We start from the raw sequence: 22,314 nt of genomic DNA, 5'->3' as shown, positions 1-22,314 counted from the left end.
GAGTTAATAGAGAAAGCAGAAGTAAAATTGTATATCATGTTCACATGATCTCTTGCTTTAAAACCATGGTGATTTGCTTAATGACCAAAAGAAAATGGGGTTGGAAGCCCATCACAGTCACCTGATCAGCCTTTCAGTTCTATTAATACTTAAATTCAGATCCACTTTCTTGATTGGAATTTATTTATATTATTTATTGTATTGGGCTCCCGATGACTGTGAAGAACACTTCCCTACTATTGGTCCGTAAAAAGCTGTTATGAATATCTTATCTAAATAAGATACAATAAACAAATGGCATTGCAATATTAATTTGCTGGTGGATCACGGACATTATTTTTATAAGCCCTATGATAGTTTCTTTGTACTTATGCAAAGATCAGTTAAGATGGTAGTTTGATCTTTCTGCTCTATTAATTGATTAGAAGGCTTGTATTGAAAAGGGCTTATACTGACAAAGCTTTACAACTGTTCTGCATGTTCTTGCTTTGCAGAGACCCACAATGTGGCTGGTTTGGGTGGTGATATGCTTAATCCAACAAGCAGTGACCTCAGAAAAATCTATAAATGGAAGAAATTTGAATCCTGAACATCTGATGAACATTGTAAATTGCTCATCTGGGTGGTGGTAAAGGGGAAGGGGTCCTCATGATTTATTCAGCCAGTTTCTCAAGAAAAAGGGTTGAATTGACAGAAGTTCCTGACTTTTTGGGAGACAGTTTTGAAATGTATTATTCAACTTCCAATTCCAGATTAATTGAGTAACTAACACTAAAAAAAGCCCTTGTTTTAATGGCCCTTAAACACCTTAAACACTACATCAAACTGGCTATTTTGCAAGACACATAATCAATGATCTATTATTGCTTTTGAAACCATTTAAACCCAGCATGTTATAGTCTCCACAACATATGAATGTAATCCCTTAATTCAGGGTAGAGTCAAGGTGACTGGATGGAGGTAGGCATGTATTGTCTGGATGTCCTTCCTGACACCACATGGAGTTCACAGCAGATATTTTTTCTAAACATCCGCCACTACCTAAGATTGAACTCTCAAACTTCCAAGTGGGAAAGCAAGTGTCTTCATTACTAGGCAATCATGCTGCTTGATTAAATCATACTGACCATCTTAAAAAGGCATATCATCATTATGGCAATAGTACTGTAAATTGTGCTTCTTTTACAATTCTGTTTGTGAAAACAGAATTGTCTGCCCTATCTATCCAAACACTTTATGTTTGGCTAGACAGGGCACAACTACTTTGGAGTATAGAAAATATGTTGCTGGTTTGGCATTAACTTCTAGTTCAGGGAGATCTCACTGTGCACAAAGGGAAAAATTATACCAGTATTTAAGATATGTGGACTTCAGCTTCCAGAATTCCCCAGCCAGCATGGGAAGGTTCATACATCTACAAGTTGTCAAGTTTGAAAAATATTAGATTATACCTTCGTATTCCTACATAATGGGAAAGTATGGGGCAAAGAAGAGAAGGGAGTACCTTCATCTAGTAAAAACAAACAAACAAAGACAATACTTAGATAGTGACCACTTATTTTAAAAAAAACATTTGTCACATTATAAATAGTTAGAGTAGTAATGCTCCTGAATACTATCTAGCTTTTTCAAGGCATTGTTGATTCATTTTTTTCCTGCAGAGTGAAATCATCCAGTACTGGGGATACCCTAGTGAAGAGCATGAAATCCTGACAAGTGACGGCTATTATCTCAAAGCAAACAGAATTCCTAATGGAATACACAGTCCTGAAAAGACAGGTATTTTGGAGATGAATTATTAGTATGTTTATGCAGTATTTCTAAGGCAAATGTCTGCTAGATTCACTGTACTAATACAAGTCAGGCGATCAGGGAAAAGTGGTTTCAATGTCATGAAATCAGAAGTAAAAATATGAGAAACAGAAGGAATAGTGTGGACAAGGTCAGGTCTGATGTCTTTTAATTAAGACTTATTCTGATATCTTTAATCTGGTGCCCTTCTATTAGAACTTAATCTGTCACTAATCCAAATGATCAGTGATTCCTGTCTCCACTTGTTTGCAAACGTTTGCACTGAAGTCACTCAGAATGTAAACTATGTATTTTTGAACTTATTCCATAGTTTCTTGGACTGTAGCATAAAAGCCCTCTATTTCAAGCTCTGTTGTAGCAGTCATTGGGGCATAAATTTGGATAATTGTGATGCTGAGTGGCTTGACATAAATTCTGATGGTCATTTTTCAGTCACTGACTTTTTAAGAAGTTTTTCATTGCTCTAGTTTCTTGCTTACAATAAAGACTACTCCATTTGTTTTCCTGGTATCATGTCCTGAATAATAGACAAGGAAGTTTTCAGATTGCAAAAAGCCATTGTCCAACCAGTGTAGTTCACTGACATCCAGGAGATCAATTTCCAACCTGATTGTCTTTGACAATATTTAATTTCCCCTGGCTCATTCCTTTGACATTCCACATGGCTATCCAATCTATCTCTGTATAACACAGACATTTGTTTATGTCACTGGCTGTGTAAGCAAGTTGGATTCTTGTCTGCTGGGCACCCTATCTGACATGTTTGAGACCCTTTCTATGAAATTTTCTTGGAGAATGTTTTGCTGGGTCTTTCTCCAACCCAGTAACTTACTTTTCAACAGCTGCCCAGGGATAGCAACTACCATGGTCCTTGTTAACCTGAGTAACAACCAATTTGGTATGGGATTCTTTTTCTGTTGTCTTATCATAGTTAATGGGTTTATGGCTACTCTTAGTCTGGTTCCTCAGCTGAGACCTATTTGGCTTTCCAGTATACTTTCTGGTGGCATACGTCCAGCATAGCTTTCAACCTTAATAAAACATACAAGCCCTTCTTCCATGACAAGGGAGTATCCATATGGAGGGGAAAACATGCTTTATCCTGATGAAAGCAGGAAGACCCTATAGATTCCCTATTTCAGTTACTTCATTTTCAGAATAATCTCCATCCAAGAGTTTTGTTTGTATGTTTTGTTTGTTTGTTTGTATGCATGTGTAAAAGAACAGCAGGAAGAGCCAGAGGGCAGAATTAAGTGAGTCATCAGCCTAGAATCATTAAATTTCCACCATCTAAGTCCAACACCTCTTGAATTCTACTGATTCTTATCTAGTACCAATTTAGTATTGAACACTGACTAAATTCTTGTGTATAGGCTTGAGCAATACATCTTCTTAATTGCGTAAATTTTTTGGATTGCTAACAAAGAATTAAAGCGAGACTGATATAGCTATTTCAAACTTATTTGTTCTCATGAGTCAGCCACACCCTTCTGAGATTTGAACCTGGGCTGATTGCACATTAGGCAGTTGTTTTAACCACAGGCTCTTTCTCACTTTGTCAGCTGCATCGGGGAACGAAGAGGCAGGGGAGATATGTCTTGAGTATTTTATAATCTTCTTAATTATAATTTAAACTTGTGTTCCTGATTCTTTGTACCTGACAGTATGTAGATGATGTAAAAGAGATGAGAACCAGTTTGGTGTAGTAGCTAAGACATCAGGCTACAAATTGAAAACTGAGTTCAAGTGCTGCCTAAAGCAGCAAGCCAGATAGATTACCTTGGGCTGGTCATCATTTCTCAGCTTTAGAAGGGGGCAATGACAAACCTCTTCCAAAAAAACCCATCAAGAAAACTGCAGGGACTAGTTTCCTTCCTTCCCCCCTAAAATATGTAACTAAATCAGACTTGGGACTTTTATGGACCAAAGGTCACATCCAGCCTTTGGCTCTTCCTGTCTGGCCTGTGTGAAGTTAATTAGAAATTAGAAATCAAATGTAAATAAGTGAATGCCATGAATGCAATACAACTGCATTGCTTTTAATTTGAAGGCAAGTGCTTCCCCCCCCCCAGTTAACGTGTGGATGTGTGTGAGCCCACGCACCATCATAATAATGTGTCTGCCCTCCACAACAGTCCCAGTTTCTCATGTGGCTCTGTTATTACTCAATCAGCTTTGCATGTGTGTGAGCCTACGCACCATCATAATAATGTGTCTGCCTGTTCTGTACCAGCCTGCTACCGGCCCTGCAGAAAAGGCAGGGACAACCCCTTTTACAAGAAGGCAAGAGGCTGGAATTACGCCTGCCAAATTTATTGGTACAAAAACCAAGAGCCTTGGTGGAGCAGTGGGCTAATGCCTCCTTAAGTAACACCAGCTGCCTGCAATTAGTGCAGGTTCGCATCCCACCAGGCTCAAGGTTGACTCAGCCTTCCATCCTTCCGAGGTAGGTAAAATGAGGACCCAGATTGTTGGGGGCAATTAAGCTGACTTTGTAATAATGCCGCTTGGGGTGTGTGTGAAAGCCCTAATAAGCAGGCATATACATAGAATGAAGGCTACTGCTAAGTTTGTAAGCCGCCCTGAGTCTTCGGAAAAGGGCGGGATATAAATGGAATTAAAATAAATAAAATAAATAAAAAACAAATAGAACAAGACACGAACCAAGAAACAGGAGCTTTTCAAGCGATTGCCTTCAGCAAACCAGCCCTCCCACGCATTCCCCTTTTATACAGTTCAGGGTGTGGCTTCTCTCTGCCTCCTTCCGAGGTGCCCCATTGCCTTCCTCTGTTTACTCCTGATTGACTGCCTCCTGCGTCGGGCGTCCTTGAACAGGGCCAGCTGTGGGTCATCTTCATCTACGCTGTCAGGCTCACACAGCTGGGTCTGCGTCGTGACCAGGTGAGAGGGGCCTGGCTGAGGGCTCTCATCAAGCTGTCCAACCCCCTCAGCAAGCTCTTCAACACCCCCCTCCTCCTCCTCTGAGTCGTCCAACCCAACTGCCGAACCCACAGGCTGACCCTGAATCACAACACTGCCCTCCACAACAGTCCCAGTTTCTCATGTGGCTCTATTATTACTCAATCAGCTTTGATATGCATCAAAGTTCTGTTGGCACTAAAGAAACTGGGACAAGTATGGTAACTAATTTGTTTTTCATTTACGGAATTACATACCACTTTTCAAACCATTTTTTCCACAGCAGTTTCAACACAAAAATAAAATAATGCATCACACTTGAGGTGGGAGGAAGGCTTTCCTTGTGAATTCGTAGTTTTGTAATACATGCATCAATATTGAGACCTCATTGAATGTGTACCTTCTGTAGGTCAACATTTTGGCATTAGCTCCCAAACTCTGAAGGGCACGTATTTGAAACATTTCCTCTATTGCTATTATATAAGTATAATATAAGGGACATGGTGGCTCAGTGAGTTAGGACGCTGAGCTTGTCGATCAGAAGGTCAGCAGTTTGGTGGGTCGAATCCCGAGTGCCGTGTAACAGAGTGAGCGCCTGTTACTCGTCCCAGCTTCTGCCAACCTAGCAGTTCGAAAGCACGTAAAAATGCAAGTAGAAAAATAGGGACCACTACGGTGGGAAGGTAACAGCGTTCCGTGTGCCTTTGGGGTCTAGTCATGCCGGCCACATGACCATGGAGATGTCATCGGACAAGCGCTGGCTCTTCGGCTTTGAAACAGAGATGAGCACTGGCCCCTAGAGTCGGAAACGACTAGCACGCATGTGCGGGGGAACCTTTACATTTACCTTAAGTATAATATTATAATATATAATATTATATAATAATATATAATATTACAATATATAATATTTAATATTATATTATATATATAAGTCGTCCATGACTTTGTGTACCTCAGCTCAACCATCTCCGACACTCTCTCTTTAGATACTGAGCTGAATAAATGTATTGGTTTATTCAGACTTGCAAAGAGAGTATGGCTTAATAAGAAGCTGACAGAACATACAAAGATCCAGATCTATAGAGCCTGTGTCCTGAGCATACTCTTGTACTGCAGTGAGTCTTGGATCCTTTATGCACGGCAGGAGAGAAAGTTAAACACCTTTCATATGCACTGTCTCCGACGTATTCTTGGCATCAACTGGAATGACAAAGTTCCAAATAGCGCAGTCCTGGAATGTGCTGGAATTTCTAGCATGTTTACACTATTGAAACAGCAATATCTATGCTGGCTTGGGCATGTTGTGAGAATGGCTGATGGTCAGATTCTGAAAGATCTTCTGTATGGAGAACTAGTGCAGGGAAAGCGCCCCAGAGGGAGACCAGAGTTGTGATATAAGGATATCTGCAAGAGGGATCTAAAGGCCTTGGGAATGGACATAAACAGCTGGGAAACCTTGACCTCTGATCACTCAGCTCGGAGGCTAAAGATGCAGCATGGTCTTCTCCAATTCGAAGGGACACTTGTGGGGCAGGTTGAGGCAAAGAGGCAGTCCCAGAACCAGCGAAATCTGGAGGCTAGACAGGGGACAGATTGTATCTGCCCTCAGTGTGGAAGGGACTGCCACTCTCGAATTGGCCTTTTTAGCCACACCAGATGCTGCTTTAGGACCTCTTTCCAGAGCACGATACCATAGTCTCTCAAGACTGAAGGATACCAATGATGATGATTATATAAGTAATATATTGAATAATATATTGAATAATATATTACTTACAATTATCTAGGGAGGTGCTACTGCATTTTGTTTAATGGGTTTGGGTGGCACTAAGGTCCTCTCCATTTTTGGAATTCTTTCCTAGAGATATTATCACTGCTTTTGGTCTTGCTTCACAATCTGATTATTTTGCAATGACCGAAACAGCTGTTCCTGTTTTGTAACTTCTAAACATTACTTTTTACAGCATATTTTGTTATAGATTGTTTTTATTGTGACCTTTATTTGAGCTCAGTTCCATTGTAAGCTCTGTGTAAATGGTATGTAAGGGTTGAATCACCTAGTTGTAGTTTAAATAGGATATTTTGATGAACAAGTGAGGGGAAAATCCTTGTAATGTGCCTTTAATACCCTGTACTTATTTCTCCACATAATCATCAAATATTCCTGCCAATAAAAGACAAATTTCTTAAAACATACAGAAAAGACCTCTACATTTTGTTTCTTCAACCAAATCCTAATAGTCCTTTCCAATTCTTCATTTGAATCAGATACATGTCCACAAAAGTATTCCTTCCATCCTTTTCCCCTGCAGGTGAAACTTTGTGATCATATTTCCTGGACTAATGCTTGTTTGGGTAATACAGTGAGCCACATATCATGACAAATGCTGGCAAATTTCAAGTGATGAAGCTTTCACCTCTGCCATCAGCATGTGAAAACCCATCCTGCACAAACTGTCTAATTTTGAAGAATATCAATAATGTGACCAGATGTATGATTTCCTGTGAAATCCCAAGCTTTAAGTGATCTGCTGATTGTCCTTAATCACTTCATTAATTTTTTCTCACTTGAAAGTCACAAGTTGTCCACTTTGCTCTGGCTCATGCAAAAAAGTTCTTCATTATTTGCCATCTTTGCTTTTTTTTGATCCATGCACATTGCTCCTGTCAATATAGTCATCATTATAAACAACCTGCACTCAACTATTAATCTCATTTGAATAGACTCCTTTGGCTCTTAAAAATTCAGTCATGGCATGTTGCTTAAAATGTACCAATGAGTTTCACTAAGGCTTCCATTTCACAAACAATAGCAACACTAACTTTTCTCATAACAACTTTCCAATAAGTGAAGTGAAACAAAAGGTACTAAAGAATAGTCTGAGCTTCTAGCATGTCAATACTATACTACCATCTATTGGCAATTTGTAAAATTGCAAACATTACTTTTCATTCAGCCTTCATACATTTATGCTCATATTCAGCCTCAAGGTTTCACAGATATTATAAAGATAGAACTGTGATGTTCCATATTAATAAAAAGACTATGTTCCTTGCTAGAATGATCCTTAAATGATATAATATTTAAGGTTGCTTACGTATTTTCAAGGGCCTAAACCAGCTGTGTTACTGGTATCTGGTTTTGTGACTGAAGGAAGAAGTTGGCTCATCAATCTTCCCAGAAATAGCCTGGGATTTGTTCTAGCAGATGCTGGCTATGATGTTTGGATAATAAATAACAGAGGAACTACCTGGTCTAGAAGACATCAGAACTTAACAATTGACCAAGAAGAATTCTGGAATTTCAGGTAAACTCAGAACAGTTTATAACAAATAAAAGCAGGTTTTTTTGCCAGAGAAATGGATCAGATTTTGTAGAATGGGAGATGTATCCTTTAGTAACTTTTCAAATTGTATTATATATTCAGAGTGAATTGTCAGATTCATTGGATTTATGACACTAAATTAGGGAGCCCATAGAACATAAAGATATTTTCCTCCAGTTTCAATATCAGTTATTCATTAAGGTTTATCAGTAATTCAGATTTTATCATTAAAATATCCTTTGAACCGTGCAGAATGTGGATGTACTGCCTATCTGCAACACTTTAAAGTAGCTACACTGCACATGCCTGCACTTTTTCCCACGAAAGGAAAAGGTGTTCCAGGTGCTATGAAGATCAAAACGCTAGGAGCACTTTGCCTCCTAAAACTTTTATATATATTAATAGCAAATATTAAATTGCAGTTACTATATGAAACCCAGCTTGGTTTAGGGATGAACAGCTCCGGACTAGAAGTTGGAAGATCATGAGTTCTAGTCCTTCCTTAGGCACAAAAGCCCATTGGGAAGAAGCTGATGGGAAACCACTTGTGAACTGTTGCAAAGAAAATGGTCCATGTACAAGTAGTCCTCAACAGTTACAACAGTACGTTTAGTGACTTTGATGTTACAACAACACTGAAAAAATGACTTATGACTGTTTTCCACGTTACGACCTTTATTTTTTAGAAAATTTTATTAAACGTACATTTAAAAACAAAAGTGGACATGATTCAACTTCCCTAGCTACAACACTACTATTAGTATTTCCTTATGTTACAGAAAGAAATAACAAAAACTTAAAATACATTTTATGACAGAGGACAGAGTATAACAAACTGTACATATAACATCTGTAAATTTTTTAGTAAACTGTCTTTCAGTCATCAACGTTATATTTACACATCTTTCAGTTGTTTCCTGATATAGGTGCCATTTTGCATGTTACAACCTTTGATCCCCAAGGGCATTTGATCAAAATTCAGACACTTGGCAACTGACTGGTATTTATGATGGTTGCAGGATCCTGGGGTCGTGTGATCACCTTTTATGACCTTCTGACAAACAACATCAATGTGGAAGCTAGGTTCACTTAACAATTGTATTACTAATTTAATTACTGCAGTGATTCACTTAACAACTGTGTCAAGAAAGGTGATAAAATGGGGAAAAATTCACTTAACAAATGTCTCATTAGCAACAGTGAGACTCAATTTTGGGCTCAATTGTGGTCATAAGTCGAGGACTACCTGTAGTCATCAGTAGTCAAAGTTGGCTTGAAAGACCACAATACATTCTATGAAACCAAAATTGCATCATGTATACAAAAGAGGAAGGTCTGCCTGAAAAAAAAAACCAGCTGTTTGAAGAAGTACATTTTTAGGAGGAAACAGATTAAGAGAAATAAACAGAAAAAAACTTCATACAGGTTCAACAAACTCAGTCACAAAATTCTGGCAAAGCAAATAGAAAACGAGGAAGGAGAGAGAACAGAAGAGAGTACAATATCTTAAATGGAAGCAAGATTGATCTCTCAGTGCAGTATTCCCTGACTTGTTCTTAATTATTAAGGCAAATCCTATCATTTTAAAAAATGAGCAATTTGATAATGAAACAATTTAAAAGACAGCTACTACTTTGGAAATCTAATGGGGTTAGTTTAAGTAGAGTGCCAAACATGTAATTAAAAATTAGTTTTCTTCACTCCTATGCTGTCTAGGTCAGAAACCAGGAGATTCAATCCCACCTTACCCATGAAAGCTGGCTAAGTGACTTTGGGCCAGTCATTCTCTCTCAGCCCAACTCAACTCACAGGGTAGTTGTCATTGGCAAAATAAGAGGAGGAAGGAGTGTAAGATATGTTCACCGTCTTAAATTATATTTAAAAAAACAATAAAGGCAAGATTAAAAAAAAACTTGCAGGCTTCTGATTTTTTTACCCTTAACCAGAATAAATCTCAACAGTGTTTTGTGTCTTTGCTTGTGTCCCTCTATTACAGTTTTCATGAAATGGCAATTTATGATATTCCCGCAACTATAAACTTTATACTACATAAGACAAAGCAGGATAGTTTATATTACATTGGTCATTCTCAAGGAGCTTCATTGGGTAAGTTAAGGATGATAACCATATTTCATCTTTGCATCCTTCTTTGCATCAGTCAATGATTAATGCATTATAGAATCATAGCTGTTTAATGATCAATAATACATTTACTAATCTATTGTGAAATATATGCCCAAAAGAATATGCTAGAGGTTAAATGCAAATAACTGATTTCTTTCTTTTTCTTTTTTTTCCTGAAAGATGCTGCAGTAGTGAAGAAACTAAGCCAGTCGTGAATATAGGCTTTAGGGCCTATTAGAGACATGGCAGAAATGTAGGGAAAGGATGGGGATTGAAAATTCAACCTTTGATTTAGGCAAAATGTGGGTAGCTTTGTGAGACTAATCACAAACATTGCATTTGGTCTTTTGATATTAATCACCCAACAAATAGAATTTGGTGGCCCTTGGTCCTTGCTGAAGATAATGAGATTATCTTTAACATTTAGCTATGAGATATCTGGGTGCAAGCAAAGCCTTCTCATATCCTTTTATTAGCCTTCTCTCTACCTGTTGTCTAAGAGCAAATAGCTCACCTTTCCAACCCTGTCCTATTTTAGTTACCGTATATACTTGAGTATAAGCCGACTCGAGTATAAGCCGAGACCCCTAATTTTACCCAAAAGAAACCTGGAAAAAAGTTATTGACTCGAGTATAAGCCGAGGCTGGGAAATGCAGCAGCTCACGGTAAATTTCAAAAATAAAAATACAGGTAGATAACAATAAAATTGCTTTAATTGAGGCATGTGGAAAAGAGGGTCAACAAAAACAATATATTATCAGTATATTCAACAAAAACAATATATAACATTAAAGTATTAACAATAACTTTAAATGTACAAAAACCTTAACTCAATAAGCAACCAAGCTAAAACACAAGCATCAAAATCCTTCAAAACTGGATTCCTCCTCATCTGTATGTCCAAACAGAGCTTCAGCTGTAGCTGGTGTGAGGTTATTATCATATACATTGTCACAGAGTTCGCAGTCATCACTATCACAGCTGTCGTCCTCATACAAAGCACTGTCTTCACTGCCATCCATAGCATTACTTATGCCACATTTCTTGAAGGCGTGCTTCACCATGTCCTCTGGAATCTCTTCCCATGCATCACGAACCCACTTTGCTATCAGTTCTATGTCAGGCTTCATCATATTTCCACCTTTTGTTAGTCGGGCTTGACAAGATGACATCCATTCGCATCACATCTTTCGCACACGGTCTTTGAAAGGTTTATTTAAACACACATCTAAGGGCTGTAATACAGATGTAAGCCCACCTGGAATAACAGCTAAAGTAACTTGAGAAGACTTTGCCAATATTTTTATGTCATCAGATGTGTGGGCTCTGAACATATCCCAAACTAGCAATGATGGTTTTTTCTTTAAGGCTGCTCCTGGTCGTCCGTTCCAAACTTCTTCCAGCCACTTTTTTGTTCCATCTTCATCCATCCAGCCTTTAACATGTGCGCGCACTGTAATTCGTGGTGGGAAATTGACCTTTTCAGGCAAGGTCTTTCTTTTAAAAATAATGACAGGCCGCAGCTTAGTTCCATTAGCCAAACATGACAGAACGACTGTAAAATGGTTTTTCTCATTACCTGTGGTTCTGAGTAAAACAGTTTTGTCTCCCAAACTTGCCACGGTTCTGTTGCTTGGAAGATCAAAGGTCATAGGTGTTTCATCCATATTCCCAATATCTCCCAGGTCATAGTTATGGATCTTTCTTTGTTTTATGATGAATGAATGGAATGACATCACTTTTTCATCAAGGTCTTTTGGCAACTTCTGTGAAATCTTTGTTCTTTGCCGCAAACATAGGCCATACCTATTCATGAAGCCAGTACACCATCCTGCTGACGCAACAAAATTTTCAATGCCTGGTGCTTTTAATTTGTCATCTTTAGCCATTTGAAGGGCACGTAAGCGAATTCCCATGCGTGTTACGCAGTAACCATTTTGACGACACTCCATAACCCATTTATGCAATTCAGTCTCTAGAGCCCCATATGGAGTTGTTAAACCACATCGAGCTTTTTTTGCCTTTGGAATCTTTTCCAAGTCAGCTTTCATTTTCCGCCACTCCCTCACTTGTTTTTCATCAACACCAAATTCCCTACTTGCAATACTGTTATTGCTTTTTTCTGCTCTTGACACAACCTTTAGTTTGAAAGCAGCTTCGTATGACCTGCGTTTTTGTTTTGGTGCAGGATTAGAAGTACTGGGATCCATTTCTAACAGGGAAAAAAAACTTTAAAAAAAATGCCATACCATAAAATAAAAATATACCGTAAACCCAACTCTAAAAATACTGTAACTAGAGTACAATCAAAATAAAGCTCTATCTGCTCCTCCCCCCCCAGGCCTTGAACTTCTCCCATTGGGCGCAGGGCGGGGCAGCTCCGCCCGCAGCCTCTTTTTTAGAACTCGTGCAGCGCATTGGAGTAAGCGCCAGCAGAGGCTGCTCTTCGGTCACCCGCCGGGAAACTTGCCAAACCGGGAGAGCGACTGCCGCGCCCACGCCCCTCCTGGGATGCCGCGCCTGCCTGCCTCTTAAAGTGCCCACCCTGCATCCCTCTGGCCAAGGCAAAGGCGGCTGATGAGGACACCGACCTCGCTCCACGGGCGGCAGGAAGAGCTGCCACGTCTGGGGACTCCTCCTCCTCCTTCCCCCCTCCCGCCGCCCTCTCGCCTCACAAAACGGCCTCTTAGTCCGGCGCGCAGCTCCAATCCCGGCTGCCTGCTGGCTCGTCTCGGTTGCACTGATGCGCCTGAGCGGCTGCTTCTCCCGTCCTCGGCGGCTCGCACTCCTAGTTGCAGCGCATTGGAGTAAACGCCGGCAGAGGCTGCTCTTCGGTCACCCGCCGGGAAACTTGCCAAACCGGGAGAGCAACTGCCGTGCCCACGCCCCGCCTGGGACGCCGCGCCTGCCTGCCTCTTAAAGTGCCCACCCTGCATCCCTCTGGCCAAGGCAAAGGCGGCTGATGAGGACACCAACCTAGCTCCACGGGCGGCGGGAAGAGCTGCCACGTCTGGGGACTCCTCCTCCTCCTTCCCCCCTCCCGCCACCCTCTCGCCTCACGAAACAGCCTCTTAGTCCGGCGCACAGCTCCAATCTCGGCCACCAGGCTGGCTCGTCTCCGACAGCACCGCCCGGCGGAAGCGCATCCCCGCGGGGGGAGAGCGGTGCTGGTGACAGGTGAGTCCGGCGGGCGCGAGGCCCTCCCCTCGGGCCAAGAGCCAATGGGCAGCGCCGCCTTCGCGTGGGGAGAGCCGCCCGATGCTCCCGCCCAGCCGTGTCCCAGAGCCGCGCCGGAGTTAGCTCAGTTGCGCGGGGCGGCCCGGTTTTGCAAGAACGGGGACGCTCGACTGATTTGTTTTTTTTTCTTTTTTTTGTTCACTGGAGTATAAGCCGAAGTGGATTTTTCAGCCCAAAAAGTGGGCTGAAAAATTTGGCTTATACTCAAGTATATACGGTATATCCCATTAATTCACAACTCTTCTAATCCAGAATTCCTTCATATTCCCAATCTTCAATCTTCAAAGGAAATCAATCTAATTTGGATATTCTGCTGCAAGGAAAAGAAAGCCACTGCAATGTAGCGTGGTCGCACAGCATACACTACACCCCTAGTGAGGACTTTCCTCTGTCATTCAGTCTCCATAACTATATACACTTATTTGCACTGTACAATATTTACATATACAGGGTTACAATTGACAAACCTTGATTGTTCTGCCACCCCCCTAAGAACGCACATAGTCTGCGAGGTAGCTTGGCGCCTTGTGCGGCCTGCTGGATTTTCTTGGAACTAGTTCTCCTGGTGGTGTGGTATTGTGTCTATGTTCTCCTTCTTGTTGCTCCTGTTGTGGTAGGTTGTTGTGTGTCCGTGTGTGTGATTTACTGGGTTCTGGTGACTGCCTGGTTTCTCTGTCAGTCTCCTGCCTGGGGTGGGGTTGCCACTGAGCCCCTCTGGCAACCCTCCTAGGTGTTTGTGTTTGTGTTGGCTCTTGTGTTGGCTCTTCCTCCTCAGCCCCCAGTGTGTCCTCTACCACCCTTTCAGGAGCCCTTTTCCTTAGCTGGTCCAGGTGCCTTTTCCAAAGGAGTCCCCCCTCCACCCTTACTCTGTAGGAAAGGGGTCCTGTCTGTTCTAATATCTCCCCTGGCACCCATGGGTGACCTGTGCTGTAGTTCCTAGCCCAGATGTGGTCTCCTGAGTTGAAACGTGTTTTGATGTTGGGGGTCCCGGTGTCTGCGGCTACCCTGTCTGGGTGGAGCCTGTCTAATGTTGTTATGAGGCGTCTCCCCCATCTGAGTTCCGCTGGACTTTTGCCTGTGGTGGTGCAGGGTGTTGCATGTTGGTGAAGGAGGAATGTGGCTAGTCTTTGCTTCCAATTTCCCTGTACTATGCACTTGAGAGCGTCTTTTGTTGTCCTCATGAATCGTTCTGCCAATCCGTTACTGGCAGGGTGGAAGGGAGCCGAGGTGGCGTGCCTAATCCCCAAGGTCCTCAGGAACACCTGGAAATCCGAGGAGGTAAATTGTGTTCCATTATCTGACACGATTACATCAGGCAACCCATGTGTAGCAAACATCCCCCTCAATGCTTGAATGGTTCCTGCTGAGGTCATGTTGCTCATGGGCACCACCTCCAGCCATTTGGAATGACTGTCTACAGCTACCAAAAATGTGTGACCTTGGAAGGGGCCTGCATAGTCTATATGCACCCTGGACCATGGTGAGTGTGTTTCCTCCCACTTGTGGACTGGTGCATGTGGTTGTTCTGGCCGTGTCCTCTGGCATGTATAACACCCCGCTACCAGTGCTTCTATCTCCTTGTCCAACCCTGGCCACCACAGGTAGCTCCTTGCCAGAGCCTTCATTCTTACTATCCCTGGGTGTCCTTCGTGTAATGACTGGAGAACTCTTTCTCTGAGCCTCGTGGGAATGATGACTCTATTTCCCCACAAGAGGCATCCCTTGTGTGTGGACAGTTCATGCCTTCTGGAAAAGTAAGCAGTGAACTCTTGCCCTGGTGATTTGTCCTGCCACCCACTGCTCACCCATGATTGTACCCTGCTCAGAACCTTGTCCTTGGGGGTCTCTGTGGCTATATCCCTTGCGTTGAGGGGGCATTCTGGCAGCTCCTGAATTGCCAGTATTTGAACAGCCGGTGCTGGGTCTGGCTCAGTGTCCTTCAGGGGAAGTCTGCTGAGGCCATCAGCGTGCCCCATCTCCTTCCCTGGCCTGTGTACCAGTTTGCAAGAATATGCAGAGAGAAATATGGACCACCGTAACATCCTAGGCGACAGGATCTGTGGTGTTTGCTTCTCTGTTGTAAATAATCCTAATAATGGTTTATGGTCAGTGTAAATTAGAAATTCCCTACCATAAAGGTAGTCATGAAATTTCTTTACTCCAGCAACCACTGCCAGTGCCTCTTTGTCTATCTGGGCATAATTCCGCTCTGCAGCTGACAGGGTCCTGGAGTAGTAGGCAATGGGGGCCTGCGTTCCATCCTCCCTTAGATGGCTGAGCACTGCCCCAATCCCATAAGGGGATGCATCACAAGCAAGACAGATTGGCTGGTCCTCCCTGAAATGGGTGACTGTGGCATTGCTTGCTAACATGTTCTTTAGTGTTTGGAACGCGTTGGCATGTTTGTCAGTCCAGTCCCAGGATGCTTGCTTGTCAAGCAACCTGTGTAGGGGTTCTGCAATTGTAGCCTTGTGTGGCAGGAATGCGTGGTAAAAATTGAGGAGCCAGGCTTGAGCAAGATCCAATTTAGCAAACACTGACCCGCCTTGCAGGGACGCCAGGATGCTGCTGACCGCGGGGACCGGGTAGGAATGGGCACTCAAAGCTCAGTTAATTGTCCCCTTATAGTCAGCGCAGATCCTAATTTCGCCGTTTGCCTTGAGCGGCGTTACGATGGGAGTTTCCCATTCCGCTCCATCGACTGGCGTTAGCACCCCCTCGTCTACCAGCTTATCCAATTCCCGCTCTATCTTATGCTTTAGCGCAAACGGAACCCTCCTAGCCTTCATCCTTATGGGTTGCACCTGGGGGTCTAACTTAAATGAGATTGGAGGACCCGTGTACTTTCCCAGCTGCCCATTAAACACGTCCGCAAATTCCTTGCAGACAGCTTCGAGGGAAAGGCGGCTCTGCGTCTGGTGAATCCCCGTGATTCCAATGCCCAGTGCGTTGAACCACCCTAATCCCACGAGGCTGGTCCGCTGGCCCTCGACAACCAGCACACTTAATTTGCCCTCGAATCCCTTGTACTGAACCCTCACCAACGCCTCCCCCGGACGTTAATGGGTGAATTTTGGAAATCGGAGAGGGTCAGTCTGGATGGCCTCAAGGGAACCCGTTGGCCGCTCCGCTTGCAAATTTCCTTAAACGTTCTGGCGGAGATGATGGACACGGCTGACCCTGAGTCCAACTCCATCGTGCAGGGGACCCCTTGCAGCCTCACCCTCAGTTTTATTTTTGGGGTTAGCGCCGCAGGAGCCCCTGTTAAGAAAACGCCCGGCCGTCCCGCCGTGTGGCTAACAGTCAGTCCCAGCAACCGCTTCCCAGTACCTGTAGCGCACTGGAACTCGGCTTCCACCTCGTGCAGACTGTCCCGCTGCTTGCTCCTGCAGACCGCCGCGATGTGCCCTGTTTTTCCGCACAACCGACACTTCGCCGTCTTGAAATGGATGATGTCCTCTGCAGCTTGCACAACGGGTAGACCGGGAGCTCTTCGTGCCGCAGCCGGAACACTGGGTAGACCGGGGTTGTAAGCAGCTGCTGTGCTGGGTAGACCGGGGGCTGCAACCGCAATGCTGGGTAGACCGGGGCCGATTCGCGCTGTGGCCGTGGAGCTGGGTAGACCGGGGGCCATTCGCTCCGCACCTGCACTCCTGGCCTCTCTTGTCCGCCGCGGCTTGTCTCGGCTCCCTCACGTTGTCTCGGTTGGGGTTGAAGGGTCGCTGTGGTCGGTGGATGGCGTCCACTTCCAGCTCTGCCCCGTCTGCGTCGCTGCACCCTCTCAGCTGGTGAATGGATCCGCCTTCCCTCGCATCGGACTCCTTGGCCGCGTCCCAGGCTAGGAATTCCTCTTGTACATCCCTCAGGGTCAGCTTCTGTTTGGCAAAAAATTTCTGGCGCAGCTTCCTGTCCCTCAACCCACAGACGATCCGATCCCGCAGCCGGATTTCTAAGTTTTCAAAATTACAGAGGCGAGCTGCCTGCCTCAGGGCTGCCATGTATTGTTTGGCAGACTCACCCGGCCGCTGGTCCCGCTTCTCAAACTGGTACCGCCAGGTGATCTTGGAAGTCTCGGGCTTGAAGTGCTCGGTCAGCTTCACCAGCAACTCGTTGTACCCGACGGAGTGGATGTCATTGGGAGCGCAGAGACCGACCGCCAGCTGGTACGTTTCCATGCTGCAGCTGCAGAGTAGCGCCGCCACTCTCTGCCACTCTTCCTTCACCCCGTTTGCCCGTAGGTAGCACTCGAGCTGCCCCACGAACGCTTCCCACTCCTCTGGGCGGCTGCTATTGAAAAGGGGATACTGACCCAGTTGTGCCATTCCGCCGTCTCGGTCGTCCTGCGTCTTGATCCGGGGCTGCCGATTGGATTCCGTCCGCGGCTAGCGTTGTCCGGTGCAGGATCCCATCCTCGTCGCCAGTGCAATGTAGCGTGGTCGCACAGAGAGACGGACACTTGAGCTGGGTAGTACTTCTTTATTTGGGTCAGGAATGAAGCTGGGGCAAAGGGGTTTACCTGGCGTCTCTTATACCTGCCCAGGTGAATGGTGACCAATAGATTTGAACCTGAGCTTCCTGCCAGTGCAGGTGGCCAATGGATTTAAACCCTGGCTTCCCGCCAGAGCTGACCATGCCCTGGGGCTGTCAACGACTCGCTCTATTCAGGCTTTCCCGCCAAAGCGGTTATAGCCTGGAGCTGTCCAGCCCCCTGCTGTGCTGACATTTCCGTGTGTGCTTAACAGCATACACTACAGCCACTTTTTTAACAACAACAATAAGATGAGGAGGAGGAGGAGGAGGAGGAAGAGGAGGAGGACGATAGCTGACACTTCCTTGCAAGTTTATCCTTTATGTATCTATAAATCTTGGAATAAAACAAATATAGCAAACACCATCACTTAAATATCAATACAAATACAGGGGCTTCCGGTTTGGCCTTCCGCATCCAATTTCACCCTGCTGGAAGTTCTAAAAGGCCCTAAAGTCTCCCTGAAGAGGCAATGAAGAAGGAGAGTGCCTGGTCAATAATGGAGAGATGGCGGTCTTTCCGTTCGATTCAAGGAGAGCCTTCCAAACTGGCAGGGGAAGGACTGGCTACATTCCTGTGGCCAGCCAGTAGCCACTGACAACTGAAGAAGAAAAGCACCAATTAGCAGATCGTAAACAGCATGTTTGGAACTGGGTGAGAATATTGATCCTTTCTTTACTATTTTACAACTGAATTTCCTGGGAAAGGATCCCAAGAAGCTAAAAACCTCCAAACATGAGAAGGAAGGGGATTGTAGCCCCTCCCTTCCAGAGGAACGGAAGTGGCATTTAATTTTTTTTATGGAGGACAGAAGTACATAATACTGAAGTGGAAGTAATATAAAGCTACAGTTTTGACAAATTTAAGAACTGAGATAATTGTTAAGATTTCTCTTTGGGGGAAAAAAATCATTGAGGTGAAATATAAGAAATCAACCCTTTGTCTTAAGAGTGGAAAATGGATTTTGAATGATATCTAGTGATGGATTTGAGTATAGCACTATAACTAGCTTCCTGGCTGCTTGGTGACTCCTAGCTTAATGGAGAACAGCTGGCAATAAAGGAAAATATTTTGGTCATACTTATCAGTCTGACCTTCTTGTACTATAAATACCTACTGAGCTTGGATTTTTAATCTTAAGAACTACTGGGAGAGAAAGGAAAAATTGTCTTTTGACTATGTCTGACAGGGAGAGACTTTTGAACTGCTTTCAGGGTGATTGAACATTTTGAACACTTTGAATACTGTGGATTACAACTTTGCCTGAACGACAATTCTTGGATGCCTGAGACAAAGGATCACTGCAAAATAGTGCTTTTAGGACTGGACCCATATTCTGGAACCTATTGGACTATAAAGGCTACACATAAAGACCAGAAACTAGATGAAACTTTGTTCTACTCTTATTAAGATTGCTAACACTAGACAAGACTTGTATTTGGAGACCATAAAAGTTTTGACAGACTATCTGGAGGGGGGAAACAAAAATGGATGTTTTACACCCAGCTAAAAGTGCTAAGAAAATATACCTTGTACCTCCATTTGAAGCCCCCATCCAGGCTAAACAAGGATCTCCAGGAATGATGCCTCAAGAAAAAAATAAACATCTTTCAGAAGGAAACATACTCTATGCTACAACTAATTCAGTCCAGGCTCAGTCCAGGTTCGGGACAGATCGCGGTGGGATGGGGCCTGGGTTGGGCACCTCTGGGGCCCCGAAGTGGGGTGTGGGATTTTCTATCCCCACAACGTCTGGGAATGGCAGCAGGCGATTGTACAGAGGGCCGTATCAACATCCGGGAGCGCGTCCCCGCTGTCTCCAAGCGGTGATGTGCTCCGACTCTCTGGTTTTGACCCGTGGTTCCGGGAACGAGGGTGAACAGCCACCTGAGCTTAGGCTTGTGTATTGTAATGCCAGGTCCATAATTAATAAGGCTCCTCTCATCTGAGATTTGGTTGAGGAGGAGCATGCGGACCTGGCTTGCATTACGGAGACCTGGTTGGGCCCAGAGGGTGGTGTCCCTCTGACTGAACTCTGCCCTCCAGGCTTCCGGGTGCTCCACCGGCCTCAGGCTCAGGGTAGGGGGGTGTGTGGCGGTGGTTGTGAGGTAGACCTTATGTCCGCGGGAGGCCACCATTGTCCAGATATCTGGGTGTGAGTCACTCCTCTTAAGATGTGTCCCTAGGGCTCAGTTGGGCTTGCTGCTGATGTACCTTTCACCCAGTCGCGTAGCAGGAGCCCTGCCTGAACTTCTCGATATCCTCTCGGGTTTGGTGATTGAGTTCCCCAAACTTATGATTTTGGGGGACTTTAATCTGCCATCCCTGGGGGGATCATCAGAGTTGGCTCGGGAGTTCATGGCTTCCATGACAGCCATGGACCTGATGCAAGGAATTCAGGGCCCAACTCATGGGGGGGTGTCAAACGCTCGATTTTGTTTTTCTATCTGGACGGTGGTTAGATGGTCTAGGTGGGGGTTCTCCAATTATTATGCCCCTGTCATGGACCGATCATCATCTCCTGCGGCTGGCCTTCCGTTTCGCCACCCCCCGTTGCTGGGCCACGAAACCGACAAGATAGTTCCGCCCCAGGCGCCTAATGGACCCTGAGCGGTTTCAGGTGGTGCTTGGGTCCCCGCCTGCCGCCTTCGCTCACAGCCCGGCCGATGCCTTGGTGGAAGCCTGGGAAAGGGCAGCCACAGAGGCACTCGACCGCGTTGTACCCATGCAGCCCCTGACCCAGTGCAGATCCCAGTGGGCTCCATGGTTTTCCGTTGAGCTCCAGAAGATGAAGCGTCGGAGATGGGGCCTAGAGAGCTGTTGGAGATCCAGCAGGTCTGAATTCGACCGATTGCAACTAAGGTCCTCTACGAGGTCTTATCTCGCGGCAATGAGGGCGGCAAAGTCTAATTACTTTGCTGCCCTCATCGCATCCGCAGATAACCGCCCGGCTGCCCTGTTCAGGGTGACCTGCTCCCTCCTTAATCAGGAGGTGAGGGAGGAGCCCTTGCAGGGTCATGCCGAGGAGTTTAGCCAACATCTGGTGGACAAAATTGCTCGGATTCGGGCCGGTTTGGACTCCGACTGGGCAGAGGCTGACGGAGGTGGCACGAGCGTTCTTGGTGATGTTATCTGGGATGAGTTCGACCCTGTGACTCTGGAGGATGTGGACAGGATCATGGGGAAGCTGAGCTCCACCACGTGTTTATTGGACCCGTGCCCCTCCTGGCTGGTTTATGTGACTCGGGAGGGGACATGAGGCTGGCTCCAGGCAGTGATAACTGCTTCTTTGAGTGAGGGTAGCTTTCCTGCCACCTTGAAGGAGGCGGTGGTGAGGCCCCTCCTCAAGAAGCCTGCCCTGGACCCAGCTATTTTGAATAACTATCGTCTGGTCTCCAACCTTCACTTTCTTGCGAAGGTTGTTGAGAGTGTGGTGGCGCATCAGCTCCCTCTGTTCCTGGAGGAAGCGGATTATCTGGACCCGTACCAATCGGGCTTTAGGTCCGGGTACAGCACAGAGACGACATTGGTCGTGCTGGTGAATGATCTCTGGTGGGCTCGGGACAGGGGATGTTCCTCTGTCCTAGTCCTATTAGACCTCTCAGCAGCTTTTGATACCATCGACCATGGTATCTTACTGCGGCGTCTCAGGGGGTTGGGAGTGGGGGGCACTGTTCTTCAGTGGTTCTCCTCCTACCTCCTGGGATGTTTGCAGTCGGTGCTGACAGGAGGACAGAGGTCGGCCTTGAGGCCTCTCGTTTGTGGAGTTCCTCAGGGGTCGGTCCTTTCGCCTCTCCTGTTCAACATCTATATGAAGCCGCTGGGGGAGATCATTCGTGGTTTTGGAGTGGGTATCATCAGTATGCCGATGATACCCAGCTTTTCATCTCTACCCCCAAACCACCCCAGTGATGCCCTCGATGTGATGTCCCGTTGCCTAGAGGCGGTTTGGGTCTGGATGGGGAGGAACAGGCTTCGGCTCAATCCTGACAAGACCGAGTGGTTGTACGTTCCGGCATCTCGGGAAATTCAGTTCATTCCATCTTTAACCATGGGGGGTGAGGTGTTACCCCCTGTAGATAGGGCTCACAACTTGGGTGTCCTCCTGGATTCACAGCTCAGTTTGGAAGACCATGTAGGAGCTGTGACCAGGGGGGCTTTTGCCCAGGTTCGCCTGGTGCGCCAGTTGCGACCCTATCTGAACCAGGATGCCCTGCATACAGCCACTCATGAGCTCGTGACCTCTCGTATGGACTACTGCAATGCTCTGTACATGGGGCTGCCCTTGAGGACCACTCAGAGGCTTCAGCTGGTGCAGAATGTGGCCGCGCGAGTTGTGATGGGGGTCTCCCGATACTTCCATG

At 45.3% G+C, this 22,314-nt stretch overlaps 1 protein-coding gene across 1 annotated transcript in view; it reads left to right on the top strand.

The window, feature by feature from the left end:
* Positions 1-503: 503 nt before the first annotated feature.
* Positions 504-22,314, top strand: part of LOC308668592 (lipase member M-like) — a gene marked incomplete at both ends in the record, with an annotated part of 42,973 nt that continues 21,162 nt past the window's right edge. Inside the window, 4 exons of the mRNA XM_081328602.1 lie at positions 504-605; positions 1,662-1,779; positions 7,844-8,042; positions 10,057-10,166. Coding sequence (XP_081184728.1) covers positions 504-605; positions 1,662-1,779; positions 7,844-8,042; positions 10,057-10,166 — 529 coding nt within the window. The remainder of the gene's footprint in view (positions 606-1,661; positions 1,780-7,843; positions 8,043-10,056; positions 10,167-22,314) is intronic.

The sequence above is a fragment of the Vipera berus genome (genome assembly GCF_964194415.1).
Source record: "Vipera berus genome assembly, chromosome: 5".
In the NCBI taxonomy this organism is placed as follows: domain Eukaryota; kingdom Metazoa; phylum Chordata; class Lepidosauria; order Squamata; family Viperidae; genus Vipera; species Vipera berus.
This window is presented reverse-complemented; position numbering and strand designations above follow the sequence as displayed.